The sequence below is a fragment of the Lontra canadensis genome, unplaced genomic scaffold (genome assembly GCF_010015895.1).
Source record: "Lontra canadensis isolate GAN:19392208 unplaced genomic scaffold, GSC_riverotter_1.0 scaffold3, whole genome shotgun sequence".
NCBI lineage: Eukaryota > Metazoa > Chordata > Mammalia > Carnivora > Mustelidae > Lontra > Lontra canadensis.
The window spans coordinates 12,228,052-12,248,550 of NW_022630997.1; the positions used below are offsets into that span (position 1 = coordinate 12,228,052).

Below are 20,499 nucleotides of genomic sequence, written 5' to 3' on the forward strand. Positions count from 1 at the left end.
CAATACTCTTCTTTCATATGCTCGTAAATGACCAGGTGCATAAATCTTTTATTATAGAAGAATTGAACTTAATTACCATAGATTTGTCGGCAGTACATTTATTTGTTAAAAGCTGAGTCTGAGTTGTCTGTGTGTCCCTTATAGCATGGAGTCTCATACCTTGCCAAGCAAAGGTTTGCCAAATACATGAGGAGTTAAGGATGTTTTTTGACACACCCTCCAAACTTCTTAGAATTGTCTTTACAGTTGCATTCTACACTAGGGTTCTAGACATCAAAAATAAAATGCTGTTAAAAAAAATTAAGTAAAATGCTGTTAGCACAAAGCAGGCTACCTGTGTCCAGATTACACGAAGGCTTGGGAACATCTCCCCGAGTGTCTTGATGTGGAGCAGGGAGGGTCCAAGCTATGTACCCAACTGCCTGGGATCCTTTGTCTCCTTACAGGGGGAAGCATGCATCATGGGAGCAAAAAGGATATACAAGAAACGAAAATCAGAGCGTAAGTGTATGCAAGGGAAGTATGCAGGAGCTATGGAATCTGAACCCTGTGTCTGCACAGAGGCTGATTTTGACTGGTAAGCTTGTGCTCTCACTCCATAGGATCATTCCATGTATCAAATCCACGTGCGTCTTAATGAAAGCCAAGATTTGAAATAATAGTAGCATATATATATATATATATATATATATATATATATGCTGTCACAAGTCTCATATTCTTATGAAATTACCCCTTGAAGACAACATGGTTTATTAGCTATGGGCATATGTATATGGAAAAACTAGAAGTTTCTTTGGACTGAAAGAGGATTAATAAGGTGGCTGAAAACTAGCTTCACATAGTTGATAGATCTCAGGACAATAAAAGAGACCACATCCATCCTGAGTTGCATCAGACAACAGAACTGAAAACAGTAAGTTGACTTCTCAGACAGCAAATATATTTGGGCGCAAGGTAAAGACCTCCTAGAGTTTAGGTTCCTAGTGGTGGAACAATGACCTTGTAAGGCAGTAGATTTGCTGTCCCGGGAAGTTTTCCGTCAGTGGTTAGTTAGCTGATGATTGCTTGTGCAAGGTGTGGAAGACTTTTCTGACTTCAGTGCAAGGGTTGATTCAGTGGCATAGGCAATCTGTGGTTCTGTGGAGCTGGCGGTACAGAAAACTTCTCCCTTTTCCAGGATTCAGCTAGTATAGACTGGAAAGGACTGAGACATTTGAGCACCATAGCATTCTTTCCGAAGCATTTGGTAAGCGGAAAGCTAGCCTGTGGGGTCAGTGCTGCCCTTGCTCTGTTCTGGTTTGGCCTTCAGGTGAGACTGGAAATGATCGAGGATAAGTAGGTGGTAACTCCCTTCATCATATCCATCTCATTTATTTTTTCTTCTTCTCTTTATTTTTCTTTAGATTTATATATATAAACATATATATTCAACGATTGTTGAACATAGATGTCAGTGTTAAGTGATTGAAACTTGGCCCACGTAAGAAACCAAAGTCATTCCTTTAATATCAGATATCTGCCTGTATAGCAATCACAGATGACTTATCTGATCATCAAAATATCAGTGACTGGGCTGGGTACACACCACATAGCTGTGTACACACTGTATGGCTCAGAAAAAGTAAGTCTTCTCTCGTGGTAAACCTCTGGAGATATTGTCTGAATAAATGGTCCGGTTCAGGCCTGCCAGAATTGGCCACCAGCCCTCAGTCTGCTAACCCAAGTCTGTTGCCCTCTTGTTGGTAAACAAGGCAAGCCAAGAGCCAGTGCTGTAATCTTGGGCTCAGCCAGCGGCCAACAGAAATTCAGTTACATTGGAGTTCACAAGGAAATCTGCAGGGGCCTCTCCAGCTGTAACTTCTGTGTTAGCCAGTACAACGTTATTAACAACGATAGAAGTATCCTATCCCCGCCCTACCTTTCAGGACTGACATCTTGAAATATAGGCACTGAGGAAACGTCCATGGAATTTTAAAGACCATCCCTCTTTCTGACTGCTTCTCCTTTATCCCCTCTATTCAAGGAGGGCTTGTAAAGGAAGTTAACATTTTATCTTGGTCATTTAACTTCAGCCTTAGCACATAATCATCCTTCTGTAAAGAGCAAATTTATGCTGGTAGAAAAGCAAAGAGAAAAAGTGAGATGAGACGTCCCAATTCCCTGATTTTTCCTGAAAATACTGTTCAGGGGGCATCTTTTCTACAAGGTTCCAAAATAAGCTAGTCTTTTATTGTTGTCATTGTCATGTCTTGTTTTTCTTTTTCAGTTCTCAGTTTTAAGTTTTAGTCTAGAGTGGAAGGACCATAGGGTAAGGACGGCAATTAGGCTTCTCCCGTCCTTTCTCCCTCACTCCCCTACAGTCTTGGCCCAGTTCTTGCATTCATTTGTGATTGGAATCTGCTACTCGTGCCACTAACTGAAATGTATTCTGAGAAGTGGGTAATGAATCATAAATGAGGCCATTGTAAGTTTTTCTGGTCAAATGGGACTTTTGTTTACTGCATGATTTCTAAAAATATTTTGGAAGACCCACCATGACCTTGTTGAGTCTCTACCCGTAGCTAGAGCTTCCGTGATTCCACTTGACTGCAGCGTAATAAAAGGTGGTTGTCACTAAATGTTCCCTCTCAGCTTGGCTCTCCCCTGGACAGTCCCCCAGATGACCTTGCCTGCCATTCTTCAGCATTTGTAAAATAATTCCCAGAAACGAACACCGGGTGTCCTATAGGCAGCACTTCTGAAGTCTTCCTATCCATGCTGTGTTGAACCAGCACCAAATCCAGCTGATATGTGCAGAATTCTAAGTGCCAGCTGCCTGGTGACAGGCCCCTTGGCTGCTTAGCCTGTTTCTTCCTTCCCACCCCTTGTGTGCCAGCATCTCACCTCCATTACGCAGATGGGCCAATTCGTACTAATGCGAATGGTTACTGATTTGTCTGTGCCTGCGGAGGTGCAATTTGTTGTCGTCCTCTGTGCCCAAGTTCATCCTCCAGAAGTCAAGACTATCAGGCCATGTGGAGGCCCCTGGAGGCAAGAAAGAGAGGAGAGGGAGAGAAAAGTCTTTGACTCTTTCCAAACTACGGAGAGGAATTAAAGCCGTTAGTCCCAACTAACTGGGATGATGCTAATTGACTGGGAAGAAAAAAAAAAAAAAAAAAACTTTTCCTCAGGGGAGTGCTCATGACACCCCTGAAGGACATTTCCTTTTCTGCGGTGACTCTGAAGCATATGGAATGTGCACAGAGAGACCTGGCTCAGCTCTGCTTGGTAGATCCAGATGTCTTGGAAGAGCACCCCAAAGACATCACTAGTAATGAGAATTGTGCCACGTGTGGCTGTGTTTGCATCAGTGATGTGTACACTGAGGCTTAAGCCTCCACCATTGCCTACTTTCTTTCCTTTTTTTTTTTTAGAGATTTTATTTATTTATTTGACACAGAGAGAGAGAGAGAGATCATAAGCAGGCAGAGAGAGGGGGGGAAGCAGGGTCCCTGCTGAGCAGAGAGCCCGATGTGGGGCTCGATCCCAGGACCCTGAGATCATGACCCGAGCCGAAGGCAGAGGCTTAAGCCTCTGAGCCACCCAAGTGCCCCCATTGCCTGTTTTCTAACTGCAGCTTTCTTGGGGCCCAACCACCATCAGTATTGTGTATTCTCCTCATGAGAACATTATCTGCTCTCTCAGCTTAAAGACAGTTACTTGGAATTATTGGTCACTGAGCCTCTGTCTCTACACAGGGTTCTCTGTTGCTTTCAAGTCAGCTTTTCTGGAAATGTAGGGTATTGTCATGGGTAATTAACTGATATTCCACAGGAGGAAAAAACTGTTCCATTTTTGGAAAGGTATTGATTCAGTGAATCTTGTTGTTTGACTAATTGACTAGAGTAGAAGTTGGCTGTGTGCTACCGTGAAACTGTTCTAGTGATTTTACCACCTACTGAAGGTCTGTCTTGGCTTTTTCTCCCACAGTGACTATGGGTATGAGCGACATAGCAATGGTCAGTGTCTGCCAGCATTTTGGTTCAACCCGTCTTCTCTGTCAAAGGACTGCAGCTTAGGACAGAGTTACCTCAACAGTACTGGGTGAGTGACTGTGATGGCGACCTGGAGAGGTCTGATTTCAGCCAGTGTTAAACTTACAGAATTATGTCTGATCGAAGACCCGGGCTTTTTCACTACAGCACAATGTGTTTGTTCATGTTAGTAATGCAGCACAGATATGTATTAATAGTGCAATTTTCATCTGAAAAGAAGACCTCAGTTGCAAATAAAGAAACAAAACAGGTTCCTTGGAGGAACTTTTTGATACTTGATTTCAGAACTATTTCTGTGAAGCTACCTTTTCCCCTCACTGCATCTCTGTGAAGAAGGCCGAGTAAATATTTCATAGGTGCATTTCCTATTTTATAGCTGTGGAAGCTAGAGCGAACAAAGAAGCTCATTGACTTTTCAAGAATATACTGCTATTAGTTGAGACAAGTTTCATTTTCTTCCTATGTCCAGTCTTGACATGCTTAAGGCATACATTCTGATCTTTATAAATATGGAATCAGATTCTAAAAGTTTGTTTAATGTTTTGCATTGTAGGACTTATCCAATATTATTTATTGGGCGCCTGGGTGGCTCAGTGGGTTAATCCTCTGCCTTCGGCTCAGGTCATGATCTCAAGGTCCTGGGATCAAGTCCCATATCTGGCTCTCTACTCAGCAGGGAGCCTGCTTCCCTTACTCTCTCTCTCTCTCTCTGCCTACCTCTCTGCCTACTTGTGGTCTCTCTTTGTCAAATAAATAAATAAATTCTTAAAAAAAAAAGAAAGAAAGAAAGAAAGAAATACCATACAAGAGAAAACATTCTGTGACTTTTCCACAAGTGGAGTTGATGTTTATTGACTTTAAAAATATTATGTGGACTTACTTGGATTCTAATTCAGGCAGAATGTAAAAAGACGTCTTGGAGTCATTTGGAGAAATGGAATATGGTCTGATGATTAGGTGATGTATTCATCAGGGATCCCCAGGGAAAGAGAACCAATAGGAGACCATATAGACATATAGAGATAATAGATATAGAGATACGTATATTCACTATAAGGAATTGGATCACAGATTATGGAAATGGCAAGTCCAAGTCCCAAGATCTTTGAAGTGACTTGGGAAACTGGACGCCAAGGGTAGCTGAAGGTTTGTTTCTAGTCCAAGTCAGAACCAGGAAAGCTGATGGTGTAGTTCTGTCTAAAGGCCCGAGGCTCAAATCTAGCAGGAGCCAGTGTTGCAGCAGGAGTGTGAAGGCAGAGAAAAGGTGAATTTCTAGTTGGAAGATAATCAGGCCAAAGAATTCCCTCTTGCTCACGAAAGGGTAAGCCTTTTGCTCCTCTTGAGGCTTTCCAACATAGTGGACGTTGGGAGAGCAATCGGCTTTATGCTGTCTACTAGCTTGCATGCTAAGGTCATCAAAAACAAGCCTCACAGAACCACCCTGAATCATGTTTGACCAAATACCTGAGCACCCATGGCAGAGTCACACTGACACATAAACCTATCTCAGGTGATAGATGATGTTATATCTAAGCCTAAATATTTATATTGTATTTATTGTATTAACTAAATATAGTTATATATTTGTGTGTGATAATGGTATTTTGGTCTGACTGAAAAGAAACCTTATTTATTTATTTATTTATCAGAGAGAGAGAGAAAGAGAGCACGTGCGCACACAAGCAGGCAGAGCAACAGGCAGAGGGAGAAGCAGGCTCCCTGCTGAGCAGAAGACGGACTCTGGGCTCCATCCTAGGACCCTCGGATCATGACATGATCCGAAGGCAGACGCTTAACTGACTGAGCCACCCAGCCACCCCGAAACCTTTTAAAGATACATGATGTGTGACACTTGTTTTAAAATGTTAAAAAACAGCTATTGAAAATCTTTGAAAGTGAATTATTGGGGCGCAGGGGTATTCATTACACTCTTCACTCTCACGTGTGCACATTTGAAAATCCTGATCTTAAACCATGAAAAAGAAAGGAACTAAGGACGGAAAGTGGGGCGGTGGGGGATGATGCCTCACCAGGAGGCCTGTCCTGCTTGAAAATTTCTCTTCTCGTTTCTCATGACAGCTGCAGGAAAAACAGAGAGGAAACAACACAGACTTGTACCCTCACGTGTTCTTATCTCTGAGGTTAGGGATTCCCAGAACTTTAGAATATAGGGATAAGTTGTGATTTATTTGCACCATAACATAAAACCTGAGAAAACTACAAATGGCATTTTTACAGCGTTGGGTCGGTGAGGCCTGCAGAATGCAGCACCGTGGGAAAACCAGGAAGGGAGCTGCTGAAACAAGTACCCTTAACATGAGGGAGTGCCAGAGGGCCGAGTGTTATTACTTGCACACACCAGCATGTTTAGACATTGTGGGGGGCACTGGGAACCCCTAACACCAGTTTCTGAATTGATTTTTTTTTTTCACTAACTCAGTCAAGGAAGTTATATCATTTTCTCTTGGGTATTGATAAAGGGAGGTCCCAGTACAGAGGGGTCTAAATTATTCCACATGCTACTCAAGTCACTGGAGCAAGGCGGAGTATAGGCAGTGACCCTCTCTCTTCGGTATATTAAGAATACACACACACACACACACTCGCACACGCGCGCACACACACACACACACACACACACACATTTTAGGCTACCCTTAAATAAGGTTCTCCATTCCTTTGATAAACTTAGTATGTGAAATTCGAGTGAACTCTGGCTCCTATAAAATAAAACATCAGAAATGATTAAATCATAATAAATAACCTATCCAGTGGGATTTTTTTCATCTATGCCCTATTAAAATTTCAATTAAAAATGTAATTCAGCAATAAGTGTCCAGGTAGATAAATGTTTGTCAAGGCAGTTTTTTTTTTTTTTTTAAGATTTTTGTTTATTTATTTGAGAGAGAGCGTGAGAGGGGAGAAGGTCAGAGGGAGAAGCAGATTCCCCATGGAGCTGGGAGCCCAATGCGGGACTCGATCCCAGGACTCCAGGATCATAACCTGAGCCAAAGGCAGTTGCTTAACCGACTGAGCCACCCAGGCGTCCTGCAGTGATGTTTATTAATCACAGAATCACAGGCATTATTCCCTAGGGCTCCCCTCCATTCCTGGAGTGTTGTTCATATAAGTGAGTGTTAGATGGCAGCGTCTGACCCCAAAAGTTTTTGTTAAGTTACCTACTGGTTTCATCTATTCTATTCAGACTCTTTCTAGAAAAGCATCTGCATCAGTGAGGAGCTTGTGTAAAGAGGAGATTTGATAAATTCCAGCCATCAGCAGGAAGGATAATTGCCTTGATCTCAAAACCAAGGTGCTCCTGGGTGGAGAGTGATCACTCGCACGGGGCTCTGTGGGCTAAAGCACAGGAGAAGCGTGTGAATCATCACCTCGCTGGTGGGCATATCGCCTCCCTGTACATTCTGCAGTAAGAACAAGAAGACCCTTAGCTGGTACCGGTCCCTGAAAGTATCTTCAAAGAAGGCCTCATCCCATCAAATTCCTGTTTACTGGGTCTGTAGCTAACTCAAAAGTTGGCAAGAAGTAAAGTATAGATGAAATTGAAAAAAAAAAAGAATGCAGTGTTCCTCCAGCCCTCCCCCCCGCCCCGGAAGCCACTTTGGATATGTGTGGACTCAGCGGCATTTCATAAGCACAGACTTCGTGTTAAATATTGTAGCCGCTTTAGAGCTGCCATCGAACATTGAGCTTTTCCCTTAAAAATATGTCATTGCAAAAGAAATATATGCAGATGTTTTCTGTTTAAAAAACAATTTAGATCATTACCCTCTCTCCTGCCCCCTTTTCCTGCACAACTGTGATCTTTCGATATGCCTGCTTCCAGACACTTTGCATTTGTCAGCAAAAAATTATGCCAAGAAAAAATATACAAAATTAATTTAGGAGGTTGTTCTTACATGTCATTTCCTACTAGATATGTTATTTTTCTATTTTGCTTTTCATTCAGAAATATGTCTTATGCAGCTTTCTAAGACAGAGGACAGATGGCTATCTGCCATCTAATTTCTTTTCAATTGAGAGCATTAAAGCACCTAGTATAGCTTTGTCATCCCCTGTCATGGACATTTGGGTTATTTTCTATTTTCTGCCACCGTAAACAATGTTGCAGTTAACATCCTAGTACCATAATAATTGTTATAAAAACACACAAGATAATTGGATCCTCTTTTGGCAATTAGAAGTGTTTCTGCTGATTTATAAAGCAAATCCCACCCACCCAACCACTTACTTCTTAGACCTGAGGATCGAGACATACCAAATATTTCCCCAAAACGATTGAAACACTGGCTTCTGGCTCACACACTGTCAGGAGTCCCGCACTTTACAGATTCATTTGTATTAACTGCCATCCTCCTTTATGATACAAATGTCAACAGATTCTCTAAGGGAAGGCTGAGTGGGATTTCCCAAAGTAACAAAGTAAGGAAGGTCACTTCAGGCGAAAGGAATAGGAGATGATCAGGCTGAAAGGGTCGCCCGATGCCAGTGCCTGGAAGTCGATAGACTAAGGAACTACCATGCACCCTCAGTCTCTACCCTGTCAGCTTTAGCCACCCGTGGGCATCCCATGCTTTGTTAGTATGGATCCTGTATTGGCATCGGGCTGGAATGAAGTACAGAGGAACCTCAAGGCCAAGGTCAGCCTGTGAATGAGAGCATCGTCAGTTGTACTCCCTGGCTTCACCACACCCCTTCCAGCAGAGCCCACGGTGCAGACATGCATCAGAACTTGAACTTTTGAAAGGGACTAGGGAATGACCGCCCTTGTCAGTGAAGTTTAACAAGCAGATCTCCCAGCAGCACCCTCTGAGAGTTTAGTTCAAAGCCTGCAGGTAAACCTTCCTTTCCTTTTACTTTTTGTAATGCTTCACTTTATAAATGGTTATGGTTGCCTTCAGAGTCACCTTTTTACCCTGTATATTATAGCAGCGTTCACGGGTTTGCTTACTTCACCAGAATGGAAAAAGTCTAGCAACGGTTGTTATTATGCCTAATAGAAATACTATTTTTGGGAGACGCCAACAGTTTTATCAGCTTTGCTGTATAGACGTGAACAGTTGTGCAACTTTTGTTTTAGTTCTTGGCTAGGCCTTAGAAAAGAGAGTTGATATAAGAGCTGAAATGAGCGCAAAATTCCTCTAAGAGGCCAGCGCTTCCCCTTAGTCCTTGGTCTGGTGATGTCTGACTTCTGAGGTTCACACCAGCGAACCACACGTGAGCAAACTTCTGCTGTGTTCTCCATAGTAAGGTCCCTGCCTCTTTTCAGCCTTTGCCCTCACGCCTTCCCCACGCCGGTCCATGGAAAGCCAGGAGGCTGATACCGATGCCACAGCCTGTTATATGGGCAGGAAATGAAATATAATGGGGATGTTTTATCTGGTGAAAAAGAGATGTATTTTAGAATGAAACAAGTAAGGGTTTTAAATGACTTCTGCCATTTACTGTTATCTTAGCAAGTGTTTCCTTTCTTTGAGCCATTGCTTCTTAACCTATAAAATGTTACTATCTGCTCTTGGGGTTTGACTTAAATTCAACCCTGTATATAAAGTAGGTAGCCCAGTATCTAGCGGAGAGTAGTCACTTTGCAAAATGCAGATACCATCACCAATAGTCATCATCTAAGGGGTTCTCTGAAGTGAAGTAAAAAAGAAGGGAGACACTGTTTTGTTGTGTATCTATAGTCCTGATATTTATTTGACCCTTAGTAGCAGCGCTGAGATCTAGGACATATTTCATCTAAGCCCCTGGTTTTATTCATCTGTAAAACAAATAAGCACCTGCGTACACTTATAAGACACATGATTAAAAACTACTAGGCATCAAAACATGTGTGTGTCCCTCTCCACCACGCAAGGCAGATAACACATTTACCTGATTGGTGAGCAGGTTCCTTTTGTCCAAATAGAATGAAATCAGTATTCATTCGTGTATTTTCTTGCATTTTAGTGCTGAAATTACCCTAAATGTGTTTCTCTTTGTTTCTCCATCTGTGTCTATAAATATCTCCGTTTGCACACGCACAAAGCACAATCTCTAGTTGTACTTATATATGGTTAAATCTTGTTTATACGGTTTTGGATCCAGGGAACATGCTGCAAATTTAAGTTGCTAAATTAACTAGGACATTGCTTGTTTCAGGCCAGCCGTAAAAGATTCTGTAAATATAAAATAAAGTGGGCATTGGGCTGGTTTATTATAAGAAACCAAGATAATCTTCTCAGGGGACAGATTTCTTCTTGCTATTAAGCTAGAGATATTTCTAGATATGTTTAAAAAAAAAAAGTAAGTGTATAGAAATTTCTGTCTGTGGAGTTTCTTTTGAGAAGCCATTAATCCCTCCTAAAAGAATGTACGGTGACAGCTCTTATGCTCCTCAGGGTTTGTTTCTTAACATACTACGGAGATACTCAGGAGGCTTTAAAAAGGTTTTTAGCATTAATTTTAGCATTAGTTTTTAACATTAGTTCAGTATCTATGTAAGAACATTTAGCAGGTCTGGGGGAAAAATACATATATATGCATAAATTCTAACTAAACAGTAATCTCCATACTGTCAACATACGGAATGCTTTAAAAATGCTTTCTAGAAACATACTCCTTTCTGTATTGGCCATGAGAACTTGAGAACTTAGACCCCAGCTAACCTGCCATTGCCCTGGAGTTGGTGTTTCCACGGGCTTTGAGGGCTGGCTGGCTGTGGTCTTTTCGCAGATGACCCCGCTCCTGGGCCTGGAGGTGATTTTGATGTTCAGTCTGATCTGTTCCTCAAGATTTGTCAGCATGCATCATGGAGAATAATCGGTCCTAAAAGTGCTGCATGTGTTTGCAGTCCACAGAAAGGAAACCACTTGCATAACTTACAAACTCAACATGGCAGGGGCCTGTGTGGTGGTTCTCTAGCAAAGAGCCATGCAGTGTCACCGCAGACGCTCAGTAAATATTTGTGGCTATGAAGCTGACTCTTGAGAGAACCTTGCCTGGATGTGGTTTTCCATATTTTCATGGGATGACACTGAGGTCGGGAATTGAAGAAGAAGGTGAACATCGCTATGCGGAGACCTGGCTCCTCACATAGCTTGGTTGCCCACAGCGGTGGTACTGGCATTAGTGATTCTCAACCAGGTCATATGGCACAGTGGCAAGAGACATCAAACTCAGTCCAGAGGCCCAGAGCTGCTGATCGTCTCCCATGTTACCCTGGCAAACTCTGAAGGCTGTCTGCTTTTACCTGTGTGAAAAATGGAGGGGTTGTATTGGATGATCTCTGCTATCCCTTCAGACTCTGATATATCTGTGACCAATTTGGGATTCCTAGGACTGCCCGTGCTAAAAAAAAAAAAAAAAAGGAAAAATTCTTTATATAAATTAGTTGTACAACTCGTTGACTCAGATTGTGGATTCCGTGAGTCACTCATGATTCTTGATTTTAAGTCATTTAGTTTAGCATGGCCATATGTCCTGTTTCATCAAATTGGCGTTCAAAATAAAGTCACATTCCTTTACTAGTCAAAACAAATGACTTGTGCTTCTACCCTGGAGTTGTTTTCCCTTCTGCTAAGTCTCCTCCTGGTCTCCTAATCCCAAGGTCGCTTATTCACTTTAAAGGAAAATCCTGAGAACTGTTCCCTTTGAACAGAAAAACTCAGAGAACCTGCACAGTCAGCTACGGAACCACATTCTTTCTGAATGTTGGTGTTCAGACTACTGCACAGGTTTTGTTGTTGTTGTTGTTGTTGTTGTTGAAACATGGGGACATTAGGTCTAGGGAGCTTTTAAGTCTTGGTCATACACTGTACCCACAGCTAGTCCCCTTCTCTACCCCCAAGGCTTGTTCCATTTTTTGTTTTGTTGAAGGTTGCATGGCATTCTTCCCTTGAAAGGAAAGGCACACAGGATGATCCAAGAAAATAAGCCATTTAAATTCTTCACACTATGAGCACAAATGAGGGACACCATAGCTCAGTAACAGGAAGACCTACCTCCCTTCAAGAAGACCGAGAGCCTCAGCTCCAGCTCAGTGATGACATGTGGTAACTACTCTAAAAAGGCAAGAGACAACTTCACAGAGAAACATGAATTCTCAGCTGATTTTTATAAAGAATGAATAAAAGCTTGACAGGAGGAAAGAACATTCAAGAAAGAACGAACAACACAGGAAAAAAGAAGGCGTGTAGGCTTGACTATGGCTGGGGCTCAAGACACATGTTGGGAAAGAGCTGAAGCTGGAAAAAACGCACTGAAGAGAGACTGTGGACTGTACTGAAAACTTCAGTTTGACGCTCTGTGAATAATCCCACAGGAAGCTGTGAGTGAGTCTAAAAAAGAAATCGACATGGTTCGATTTGATCTTAAGATAATCTTGGCAATCAGAGTGCCGCTTGTGTTTTTCTGGGAACTTGCTGTATCATAGCAAGTTCATGTTTAATACTTTAAATACTAACTTTTTGACTAAATACTGGAATTTTAATATTTACGAAGTTTCTAACAATGCACCAGACTTTAGGCTAAGCCATTTTCAATGTAGTATCTCACTTAATCCTCCCAAGAATGTTATTGACAGGATTATGTAACTGTCCCTATTTGACAGGCAGAGAACCTAAGCATTAGAGGAAGTTTGGGTCACTGCCCAGGTCTGTACAGTTAGTGCCTGAATTTAAACTCAGGCAGTTTGGTTCTACAACACTAGTTTTAACCACCAGGGCAGTGGTCTCTGATTCTGGATGCACACAAGAATCACCAGGGGGAACTTAGAACAAAAGCAAAGACACACTAATGCCGAGAATTCTGAACTAAATCATAATTTAAGTAATTCTCAATTAAACCAAGACCCCTAGGAGCAGGACCTTGACAGACATTTATTTTAAAAGTGCCAGCAAGTGACTCTGAAAGACAGGGTTGTAATCTACTATGCTGGGCTATCCTGTCACCTTAACCTACAGTGAACAGTCATAAACACCCATATTCCACCACCACCCCAAAAGCACACAGGAAACAAAAAAACAACAACAACAACAAAAAAACAAAAAACAAAACAAAACAAAAAAAAAACACCTACTAAATAGTAAAATCACAGACTATGAAGACCTTCATGGCTTTTTTCCAGTTTTACACTCACCAAGAAAAACTACAGCCTTCATCTGTGTTAAGACTGGCAGGAAGCACCGAAGAAAAATCAAAGAAGTTGGGGGTAAAAAGGAAAAGGTGACAGAGGGGTTTCAAGATGGGAAGGAAGAGAATGGCTAAAGTTGGGGCTGCTGAAGGAATAAGACACTATCTACTGATGAGCGGTTGGTAATATCAAAGGCACATTTGCAGAATGTTTCCTTTTCAGTAATTGTACAGACTCCCTTGCCATTACAAAGCACTTTTCTTCTTGGCGGATTGAAGAATGCTTTCCCAACTAAATGCATCCCAGTAATATTCAGAGCTTAGGTCCAACATAATCATAAGTTGCCTTGTTATTATGGAGGTAGCAGCCCCATTTAATAACATATTAAATGCATTATTCATTTATGTAACTCAGACCTAGGGACAGCTGCTGGGATGGAAATAGAACCATTCTGTAATGCAAAAAGCAGGTGTGTGCTTACTTGAGTAAATGAACTCTGTATTTCTGCACAATTTTCTTCTAAATTTCAGGGACAGGTTTGGTAGGGCTAATGGGATGCCATTTTCATCCAGGAAATAAAATGGCTTAAGAATGCTTTTTAATGAGCGTTTTAAAAAAATTACCAACAGTCTTCTCTATGGCAGAATCCCAGGGGGGCGTGGATTCGTGCTTAGGATTTAAACAGAACTGTTGCTGCAGGAGTCAGGAAAGCCTGGGGTAATGATTGGTCAGAAGAGCGACAAACAAAAGGAATGTTCTCTAGCTGATGATGTCAGTGGGGATGGTGAGTCCTTGCCCCTGTAGCCACTCGCTGGCCAAGACAGAGTCACAGGTGTGCTTGGATGCTAAGCGGTTAAAAATCATAACGTGCCTTTAGTTTGCATGGCACCTTGCCTCTGAAACATGCAGTTTCTGACGCACAGACTCACCGGGATGCCGTAATGTCTGTGTGACATTGCTGGTCATTTTCTTGCCACCATTGCTGGTGCCAGAATGTCAGATGTCAGCACTCTCCAGTGCCGGCACCTTTTTTTTTTTTCTTCTCTATCCCGCCTGCCATTATTTTCTCTGTTAAGCAGCATGCACCCCTAAGCACCTAAAATGGATTTACTTAAATAGTAGATGGATGGATGTTAAAAATGCTCAGACTTGATAATGACCTGTGGAACTGGTAGGGATCCTAGTACAAGAGCAGAGAGTTCCTGGCTGCCTGCAGGGCTGGGTGTTAACCCCTTAGTTGCTGGATTGTGTGGAGAAGCAGGGACTCCGAAGGTAAGGATTAGTGGCAGCTGGTTCATGAGCTGAGGTGTTTGAAGGGTTTGGGGGCAATGGTAATAACCACCTGCTGTGCTGATATTTCAACATTTAAAATGGCACAGTCATCCCAGTGTGGGCCTCCTGATTATCAGTTTTGCTGTCCCCAGGGATGAGGTGCCCTGGGGGAACTTTAGTCACCTACAGGAATACCATCAAACAAGGTATAAATGGGTTCCTATCAGTAAATCATCAGGAGCCGTTAAGAGTTTAGAGGAGGGACAATCTCCTTCCACTTAAAGAGGCAATAGAGTAGTGGTAAAGAGAGAATATTCTAGAGACAAATTGTCTGGGATCCTGACTGGGTGATCTTGGGAAAACTGGTTAACTTTTTCGAATCTTAATTTCTTCATCTGCATGTTGAGAATAAAAAAAACTTCCTTAAGCAGAACTGTTCGGAATATTTTGAAGATAAATGACAAAAGTCATGTTAAGAACTTAGAGCAATGGCAGACACAGTAAATACTCTCTACATATCCACTTCTTACTATTTCACTTATTATTATTTTACCATCACAGTCAGGAAAAGACAGAGGACAGAAGCTGTAACCCAAAGTGGAAATTTTAGGCAGCTCAGAGAGCATGTAGGAAGACCTAGAAGCAGAAAGAGCAGAAGAAAATAAGTACTTTTCCAGAGGCTGGAAAGAGAGGTTTGACTAGGGCAGATGAGCTTTTTGGTGAGAAAGAATTCAGAGATGTAGGGCAGTTAGCTTGTGGAAGGCTTCATGTGCAAGATTATGGGATTTATGACTTATCCCAAGGACAGTTGGAAGCCGTGAAGGTTATGAACAGGTAGGAGAAATAATATTAAATAAAAATAACTGGCAACAATTTCCTAAGTGCTTGCTAATCGTCGGGGCAGTTTTAAATACTTTGTGTACATTAATCCATTTAACTTATACAATTACCCTATGAGGTGAATTAAATATTAATAATTGACCTTGTAGTGATCCACAGCTTTCACAGTACTTCCCCAGACAGTATTTAATTTGACTTTCTCAACCATGGTTTTAGACAGTCGATCCCAAGACTCGGGGACAGAGGAAAGGACATTGGCCAGATTTGAAGGGGTTGGAAAAGTATAGCCTGCAGGTCAAATGTGGCACACTGCCGATATCTGTATATAGTTTTACTGAAACCCAGATGTATCGATTCTTTTGTGCATTATCTGTGTTCTCTTATATGCTACAATCAAAGAGTTGAGTACTTGTGACAAAGGCCATATAGCTGGGAAAACTAGAACATTTCCTATCTATCCCTTTATATTAAAAGTTTCTCTGGTCTAGAAGAGTGGAAAGACCTTAGACTTTGCTTCCACTTTGAGCTTCACCACTCACTCTAGGTAAGTAGGCGTGGGAAGTCTGATATCCGAGTCACAGAGAGGTTACTGTGGACCCCACACAAAAGGATGATGAACAGATAGCATCGAAGCTCAAAGTCTTAAAGGTTAATTGTTCTAAAACCACAGATTCTAATTTATTATGAATCTATAAATTGCATAGGACACATTTGTAGAATAATCTTTTTTTTTTCTATTAAAGTTAAAATAAAAAGAAATAAGCAAAAGAGGAGGGAAGATTTACACAATCTCTAAACTGGTCTCCTTAATAGGAGTTTTCAATATTTAGCCAGTATAATCCCTCATAAAATATTGAGGACGAACTCTCAAATTTAGCCAACTTTCTGTACAAAACTATTACCGCAGCATCCTCTGTGGGGTCTAATGTTGAATCACATAATCCATAACAGTCTTTATCTGAATTGCAAATGCCCTTGAAATATATAGTACTCATTTTAACCCTCAGTTCTATAGCCTTTAAAGTGTCTCCTGGATTATCCACATGTAACTCTTCAAGATTATAGGGGCGCCTGGGTGGCTCAGTGGGCTAAAGCCTCTGCCTTCGGCTCGGTTCATGATCCCAGGGTCCTGGATCGAGCCCTGCATCAGGCTCTCTGCTCAGCAGGGAGCCTTCTTCCTCCTCTCTCTCTGCCTGCCTCTCTGCCTACTTGTGATCTCTGTCTGTCAAATAAATAAATAAATAAATAAAATCTTTTAAAAAAATAAAGATTATAAATTTAGTGAGGCCCAGGACCACGTCTCCTACTCTTGTGCATTTCCCATAGCTCTGAAGGGAAATAATTGAGTGACTGAATGAAAGAATCTCTTCAAGTGCTAACAGTAGGTACAGTATGTTACTATGGTGATGGGCCTTTCCATTGGGTGCTTTATATGAATTAGCTCTAGTTCTCAGAGCACCATGAAGCATGGTTCTCCCTTGCCCTCCAGGCTACGCAGTAGCGAGTCCAGCTCAAAAAATTGGGAGTGATCCAAATTGTAATGAGCTGGATTACAACTTGAGCTTTTCTCCGTGTAGGTATAGGAAAGTGGTTTCCAATAACTGCACGGATGGAGTGCGAGAGCAGTACACCGCCAAACCGCAGAAGTGTCCCGGGAAGGCCCCGCGGGGGCTGCGCATCGTGACCGCGGACGGAAAGTTGACAGCGGAGCAAGGACACAACGTTACTCTTATGGTGCAGCTGGAAGAGGTAGGACCAGACCCCCAGCCACTTCACCTTCTACGGCCACTGATTTTTCCTAGGAAATCAGATTTGCTTTACGTGTGTTTTTGTTTTAATTTTTTTTTCCATTTTAAATGCTGTGGACATTTTTAATTTTTTTCTATTTTTGGTTCCTTGGTTTGTTGCTTTTGCTCTCACCAGCAGTTAATCTCATTTTACCGCAAGGTGTTCTTTGCTCTTACTTAGTATGCCATTTCTTGGAAGTTCTTTCTGGATTTAACTGTGCCTCGTTGGCATTTCCAGCCAAATGTTATCTCAGAATGAACACGTTAATGGTATTGTAAAAATAATTTAGTGGACACACGTGTTCAGCATAACATACCGATGCTGTCTTCCTCTCTCAACATGATGTCTTGGCTTTTCTTTTCCAAAGGCAGCATGCTGGTCATACACACAACACTAAGGTTAATCTAAATATACCTGAGGGTACTTTCTTTGGCAGTTTTGGCAATTGAGAGTCTGTGATTTTGTAGCATCTCTGCGATATCATTATGAGCCTCGGTGACTGACAAATCATGGTTATCTGAGATTTCTCAATATTTAGATAGTGGACAAGATGAAATTTGTACATTTGTATTTTTAAATGTGTACAGGCATTTTTATCATCTTATAACTGAAGAAGACGTTCTCTAAAGGATAAACAATTACATTAATGATCTCAATTATCAAGCCTGACAGTCCTGCCTTTAGCTGTGTTTTCTGAGTACTAAAATCTGGGCAGCACCATGCTAGGCCTTGTGAGCACAAAGGGATTTTAAAAAGTTAATAATGATACCAGGATTAAGATCTACATTGTTGACTTCCAGGTTCTTCTGATAGCTCAGTGGTTTTCAGTCTTTAACATGAGTAAAAGTTACGTGGTGAAAATGTTAAAACAGTTTACCGGGGGGCGCCTGGGTGGCTCAGTGGTTAAACATCTGCCTTCGGCTCAGGTCATGATCCCAGTGTCCTGAGATCGAGCCCCGCCTTGGGCTCCCTGCTCAGCGGGAAGCCTGCTTCTCCCTCTCCACTTCCCCTGCTTGTGTTCCCTCTCTCTCTGTCTGTCAAATAAATAAATAAAATATATATATATAAAAAAAAAAAAACAGTTTTCTAGGCCCCATCTCCAGAGTTTCTGATTCACTAGGTTAGACAGGGCCCGAGGATATGCATTTATATACAAGACTGTGGGTTATGCATTGTGCTTCAAGGATAAACAGAACAAAACAGGAGCAAAGTCAAGGGGGATAGAGTAGCCTTAGAGGCTCTGGAGTGTGACTTGAAAGGGAAAAGATGAAGCGCTTAGGATTACTTTGTCAGCATTGGTCAACATTATTGCTATTTTAATTGCTGTGGGAAAAACAATTGTGAAATAAGAGTATGAAATTCTGGCTCAGATGGTGCTGATGCTTCAGGAACCACTTGGAGAACCATCCTTCTGAAACCCAATACTCCTTTCTGTTATTTCCTAAATAGGTACCCTTCAGCCATACCCATTCTCCTAAATACAAGGTTCCCCTAACTTTTTCAGTCGGAACTAGAAAGATACAGACCAATTTAGGCCAACCGGAGTTGCTCGCATTTCACAGAAATACAATCTTCAGGCTTCTCCCTGAGGCCATGACATATTAGCTTGCAGCAAATCAAATGTATTGTATATATTTAGAGCAGGAGCGACATGCTGAGAGAGAAAGTGAGAGATAAGGAGGAAGAGGAGCATGAGAGTATTGTCACGAAGATTTGGGCAAACAAAATCCTGTTCTTCAGAGATGGGAAATTCACTGTAGCCATCCAACAACTCGTGTTGTATTTGCCCTCAAGGACTTTGCCAATTTGTATGTCACACTGTAGAAGACGTCACGTTTCAGATTCCCAGGTGGAAGGCCAGACAGAAAGTCTTGGCCAAACAATGGGCAGTGGGCTCACAAGCCAGAACATAAAAATTGACTTCAGGTCGGATCCCAGAGGGAAGGGAAGCATGGAGAAGGAACACAGTATTCTGTGCATTTTTCTCTCTGAGCTCTTTAATGATATCTAAGGGATATGGACAAAAGTGAAGTAGAGTTTTTAGAAGTATTACATCTTCAGGAAATAAAAATTAGAGCCAGGGACTATTTAGAAGGAAATAATAATACAACACTAGGTTCTGGAGACTTCTGGAGAGCTTGATCCCAGGAGTGAGGACACTCCAGAACTAGACCAGGTTCTCTCAATGTTGAAACCCAATCTGGAATTATCTCAGTCTCTGAGAAGGTTAGAGTGATTTTCACCCACTCTAAATGTCTGCCAGAGCTAAAATGAACCTTTTTAGAGGAAAATAATATAAATCAGAAAGCTTACCTATATTTTTTCATATAAAAATATTGGGTGTTTAATTTAAAATATTATATATATGTCAAGAAACAAGATGACGAGGAGGAAAAAAATCGTCAGAAAAAGGAACAGTTTCCTGAGATATGTTTGATACATTCATGAATGCAGATCAAGACCAAAAATGCAACCCTCCAGCAGTCATCAGCAGGAGGCGTGAACAAATGGAAGCTGTAGAAATAAAGATAGAATAACAGATATTAAGGTGCATCTGGTTGGCTCAGTTGGTTGAGCATCACAGTCTTGGTTTCTCCTCAGGTCATGATCCCCTGGTTGGTGGGATCATGGGAGCCCCAAGTTAGCGCCATGCTCAGCAGGGAGCCTGCTTGAGGATTCTCTTTCTCCCACCCCTCTCAAATAAACTTTTAAAAAATAACTGGTATTAAGAAGTTAGATGGGTTGACAGTTGACTGAATCCAGATGGAGAGAGGATCAGTTAATTGGAAGAAAGGACAGTTGAAAGTATAACCTTTCTAAGATAAGAGAGGAAGGATTGAAGATAAAGAAAAGAGTAATAAGAGACACGTGGGAAAGAGGGAAAGGACTAACACAGATGTGACTGGAGTCCCAGAGGGGAGAAGGAAGATAAGGAGCCAGAATCTGCTTTGAAGGGATAATGTCTAAGAATTTCCCCAAACTGACAGGAGGCATCAGTGTCTCCGTGTAGACTGGAAATCCAAAATCCCAAGCAGGAGCTAGACAAGGAAAAAATGGCACTTAGGTATCATATTCAAACTATTGAAATAAAAAAAAAAAAAGAGAAAAATTTAAAAGCAGTGCAGAACAAACTAGAATGATATCTTTGAAGTGCTGGGTAAAAACACAAATGTGGAGGTAAAATAGAGACTTTTCTCAAACAGAAACCAAGATGAGTCATATAAGATGATTTCTATAAAAAGAAACACTACAGGTAACTCTTCAAGCATAAAGAGAATGAACCCAGATGAGAGCACAATAGTAGAAAGAAGGAAGAGCCAGAGAGAGGGCATGTATGTGGGTAAATTAAAATTAATAATAATTTTGCAGATCAGTAATGATAATCTGTTGTGGGCTTAAATACATGTAGAATTAAAACACATGACAATAATA

General features: G+C 41.5%; 1 protein-coding gene across 4 annotated transcripts in view; it reads left to right on the top strand.

Moving 5' to 3' along the window:
* The window catches only part of SORCS1 (sortilin related VPS10 domain containing receptor 1), a 497,774-nt gene that overhangs the window by 413,090 nt on the left and 64,185 nt on the right, over positions 1-20,499 (top strand). For all 4 annotated transcript variants that reach the window (XM_032880513.1, XM_032880527.1, XM_032880538.1 and 1 more), the window contains exons 16-18: positions 447-577; positions 3,973-4,086; positions 16,857-17,028. In XM_032880513.1, the coding sequence (XP_032736404.1) occupies positions 447-577; positions 3,973-4,086; positions 16,857-17,028 (417 nt within the window). The remainder of the gene's footprint in view (positions 1-446; positions 578-3,972; positions 4,087-16,856; positions 17,029-20,499) is intronic.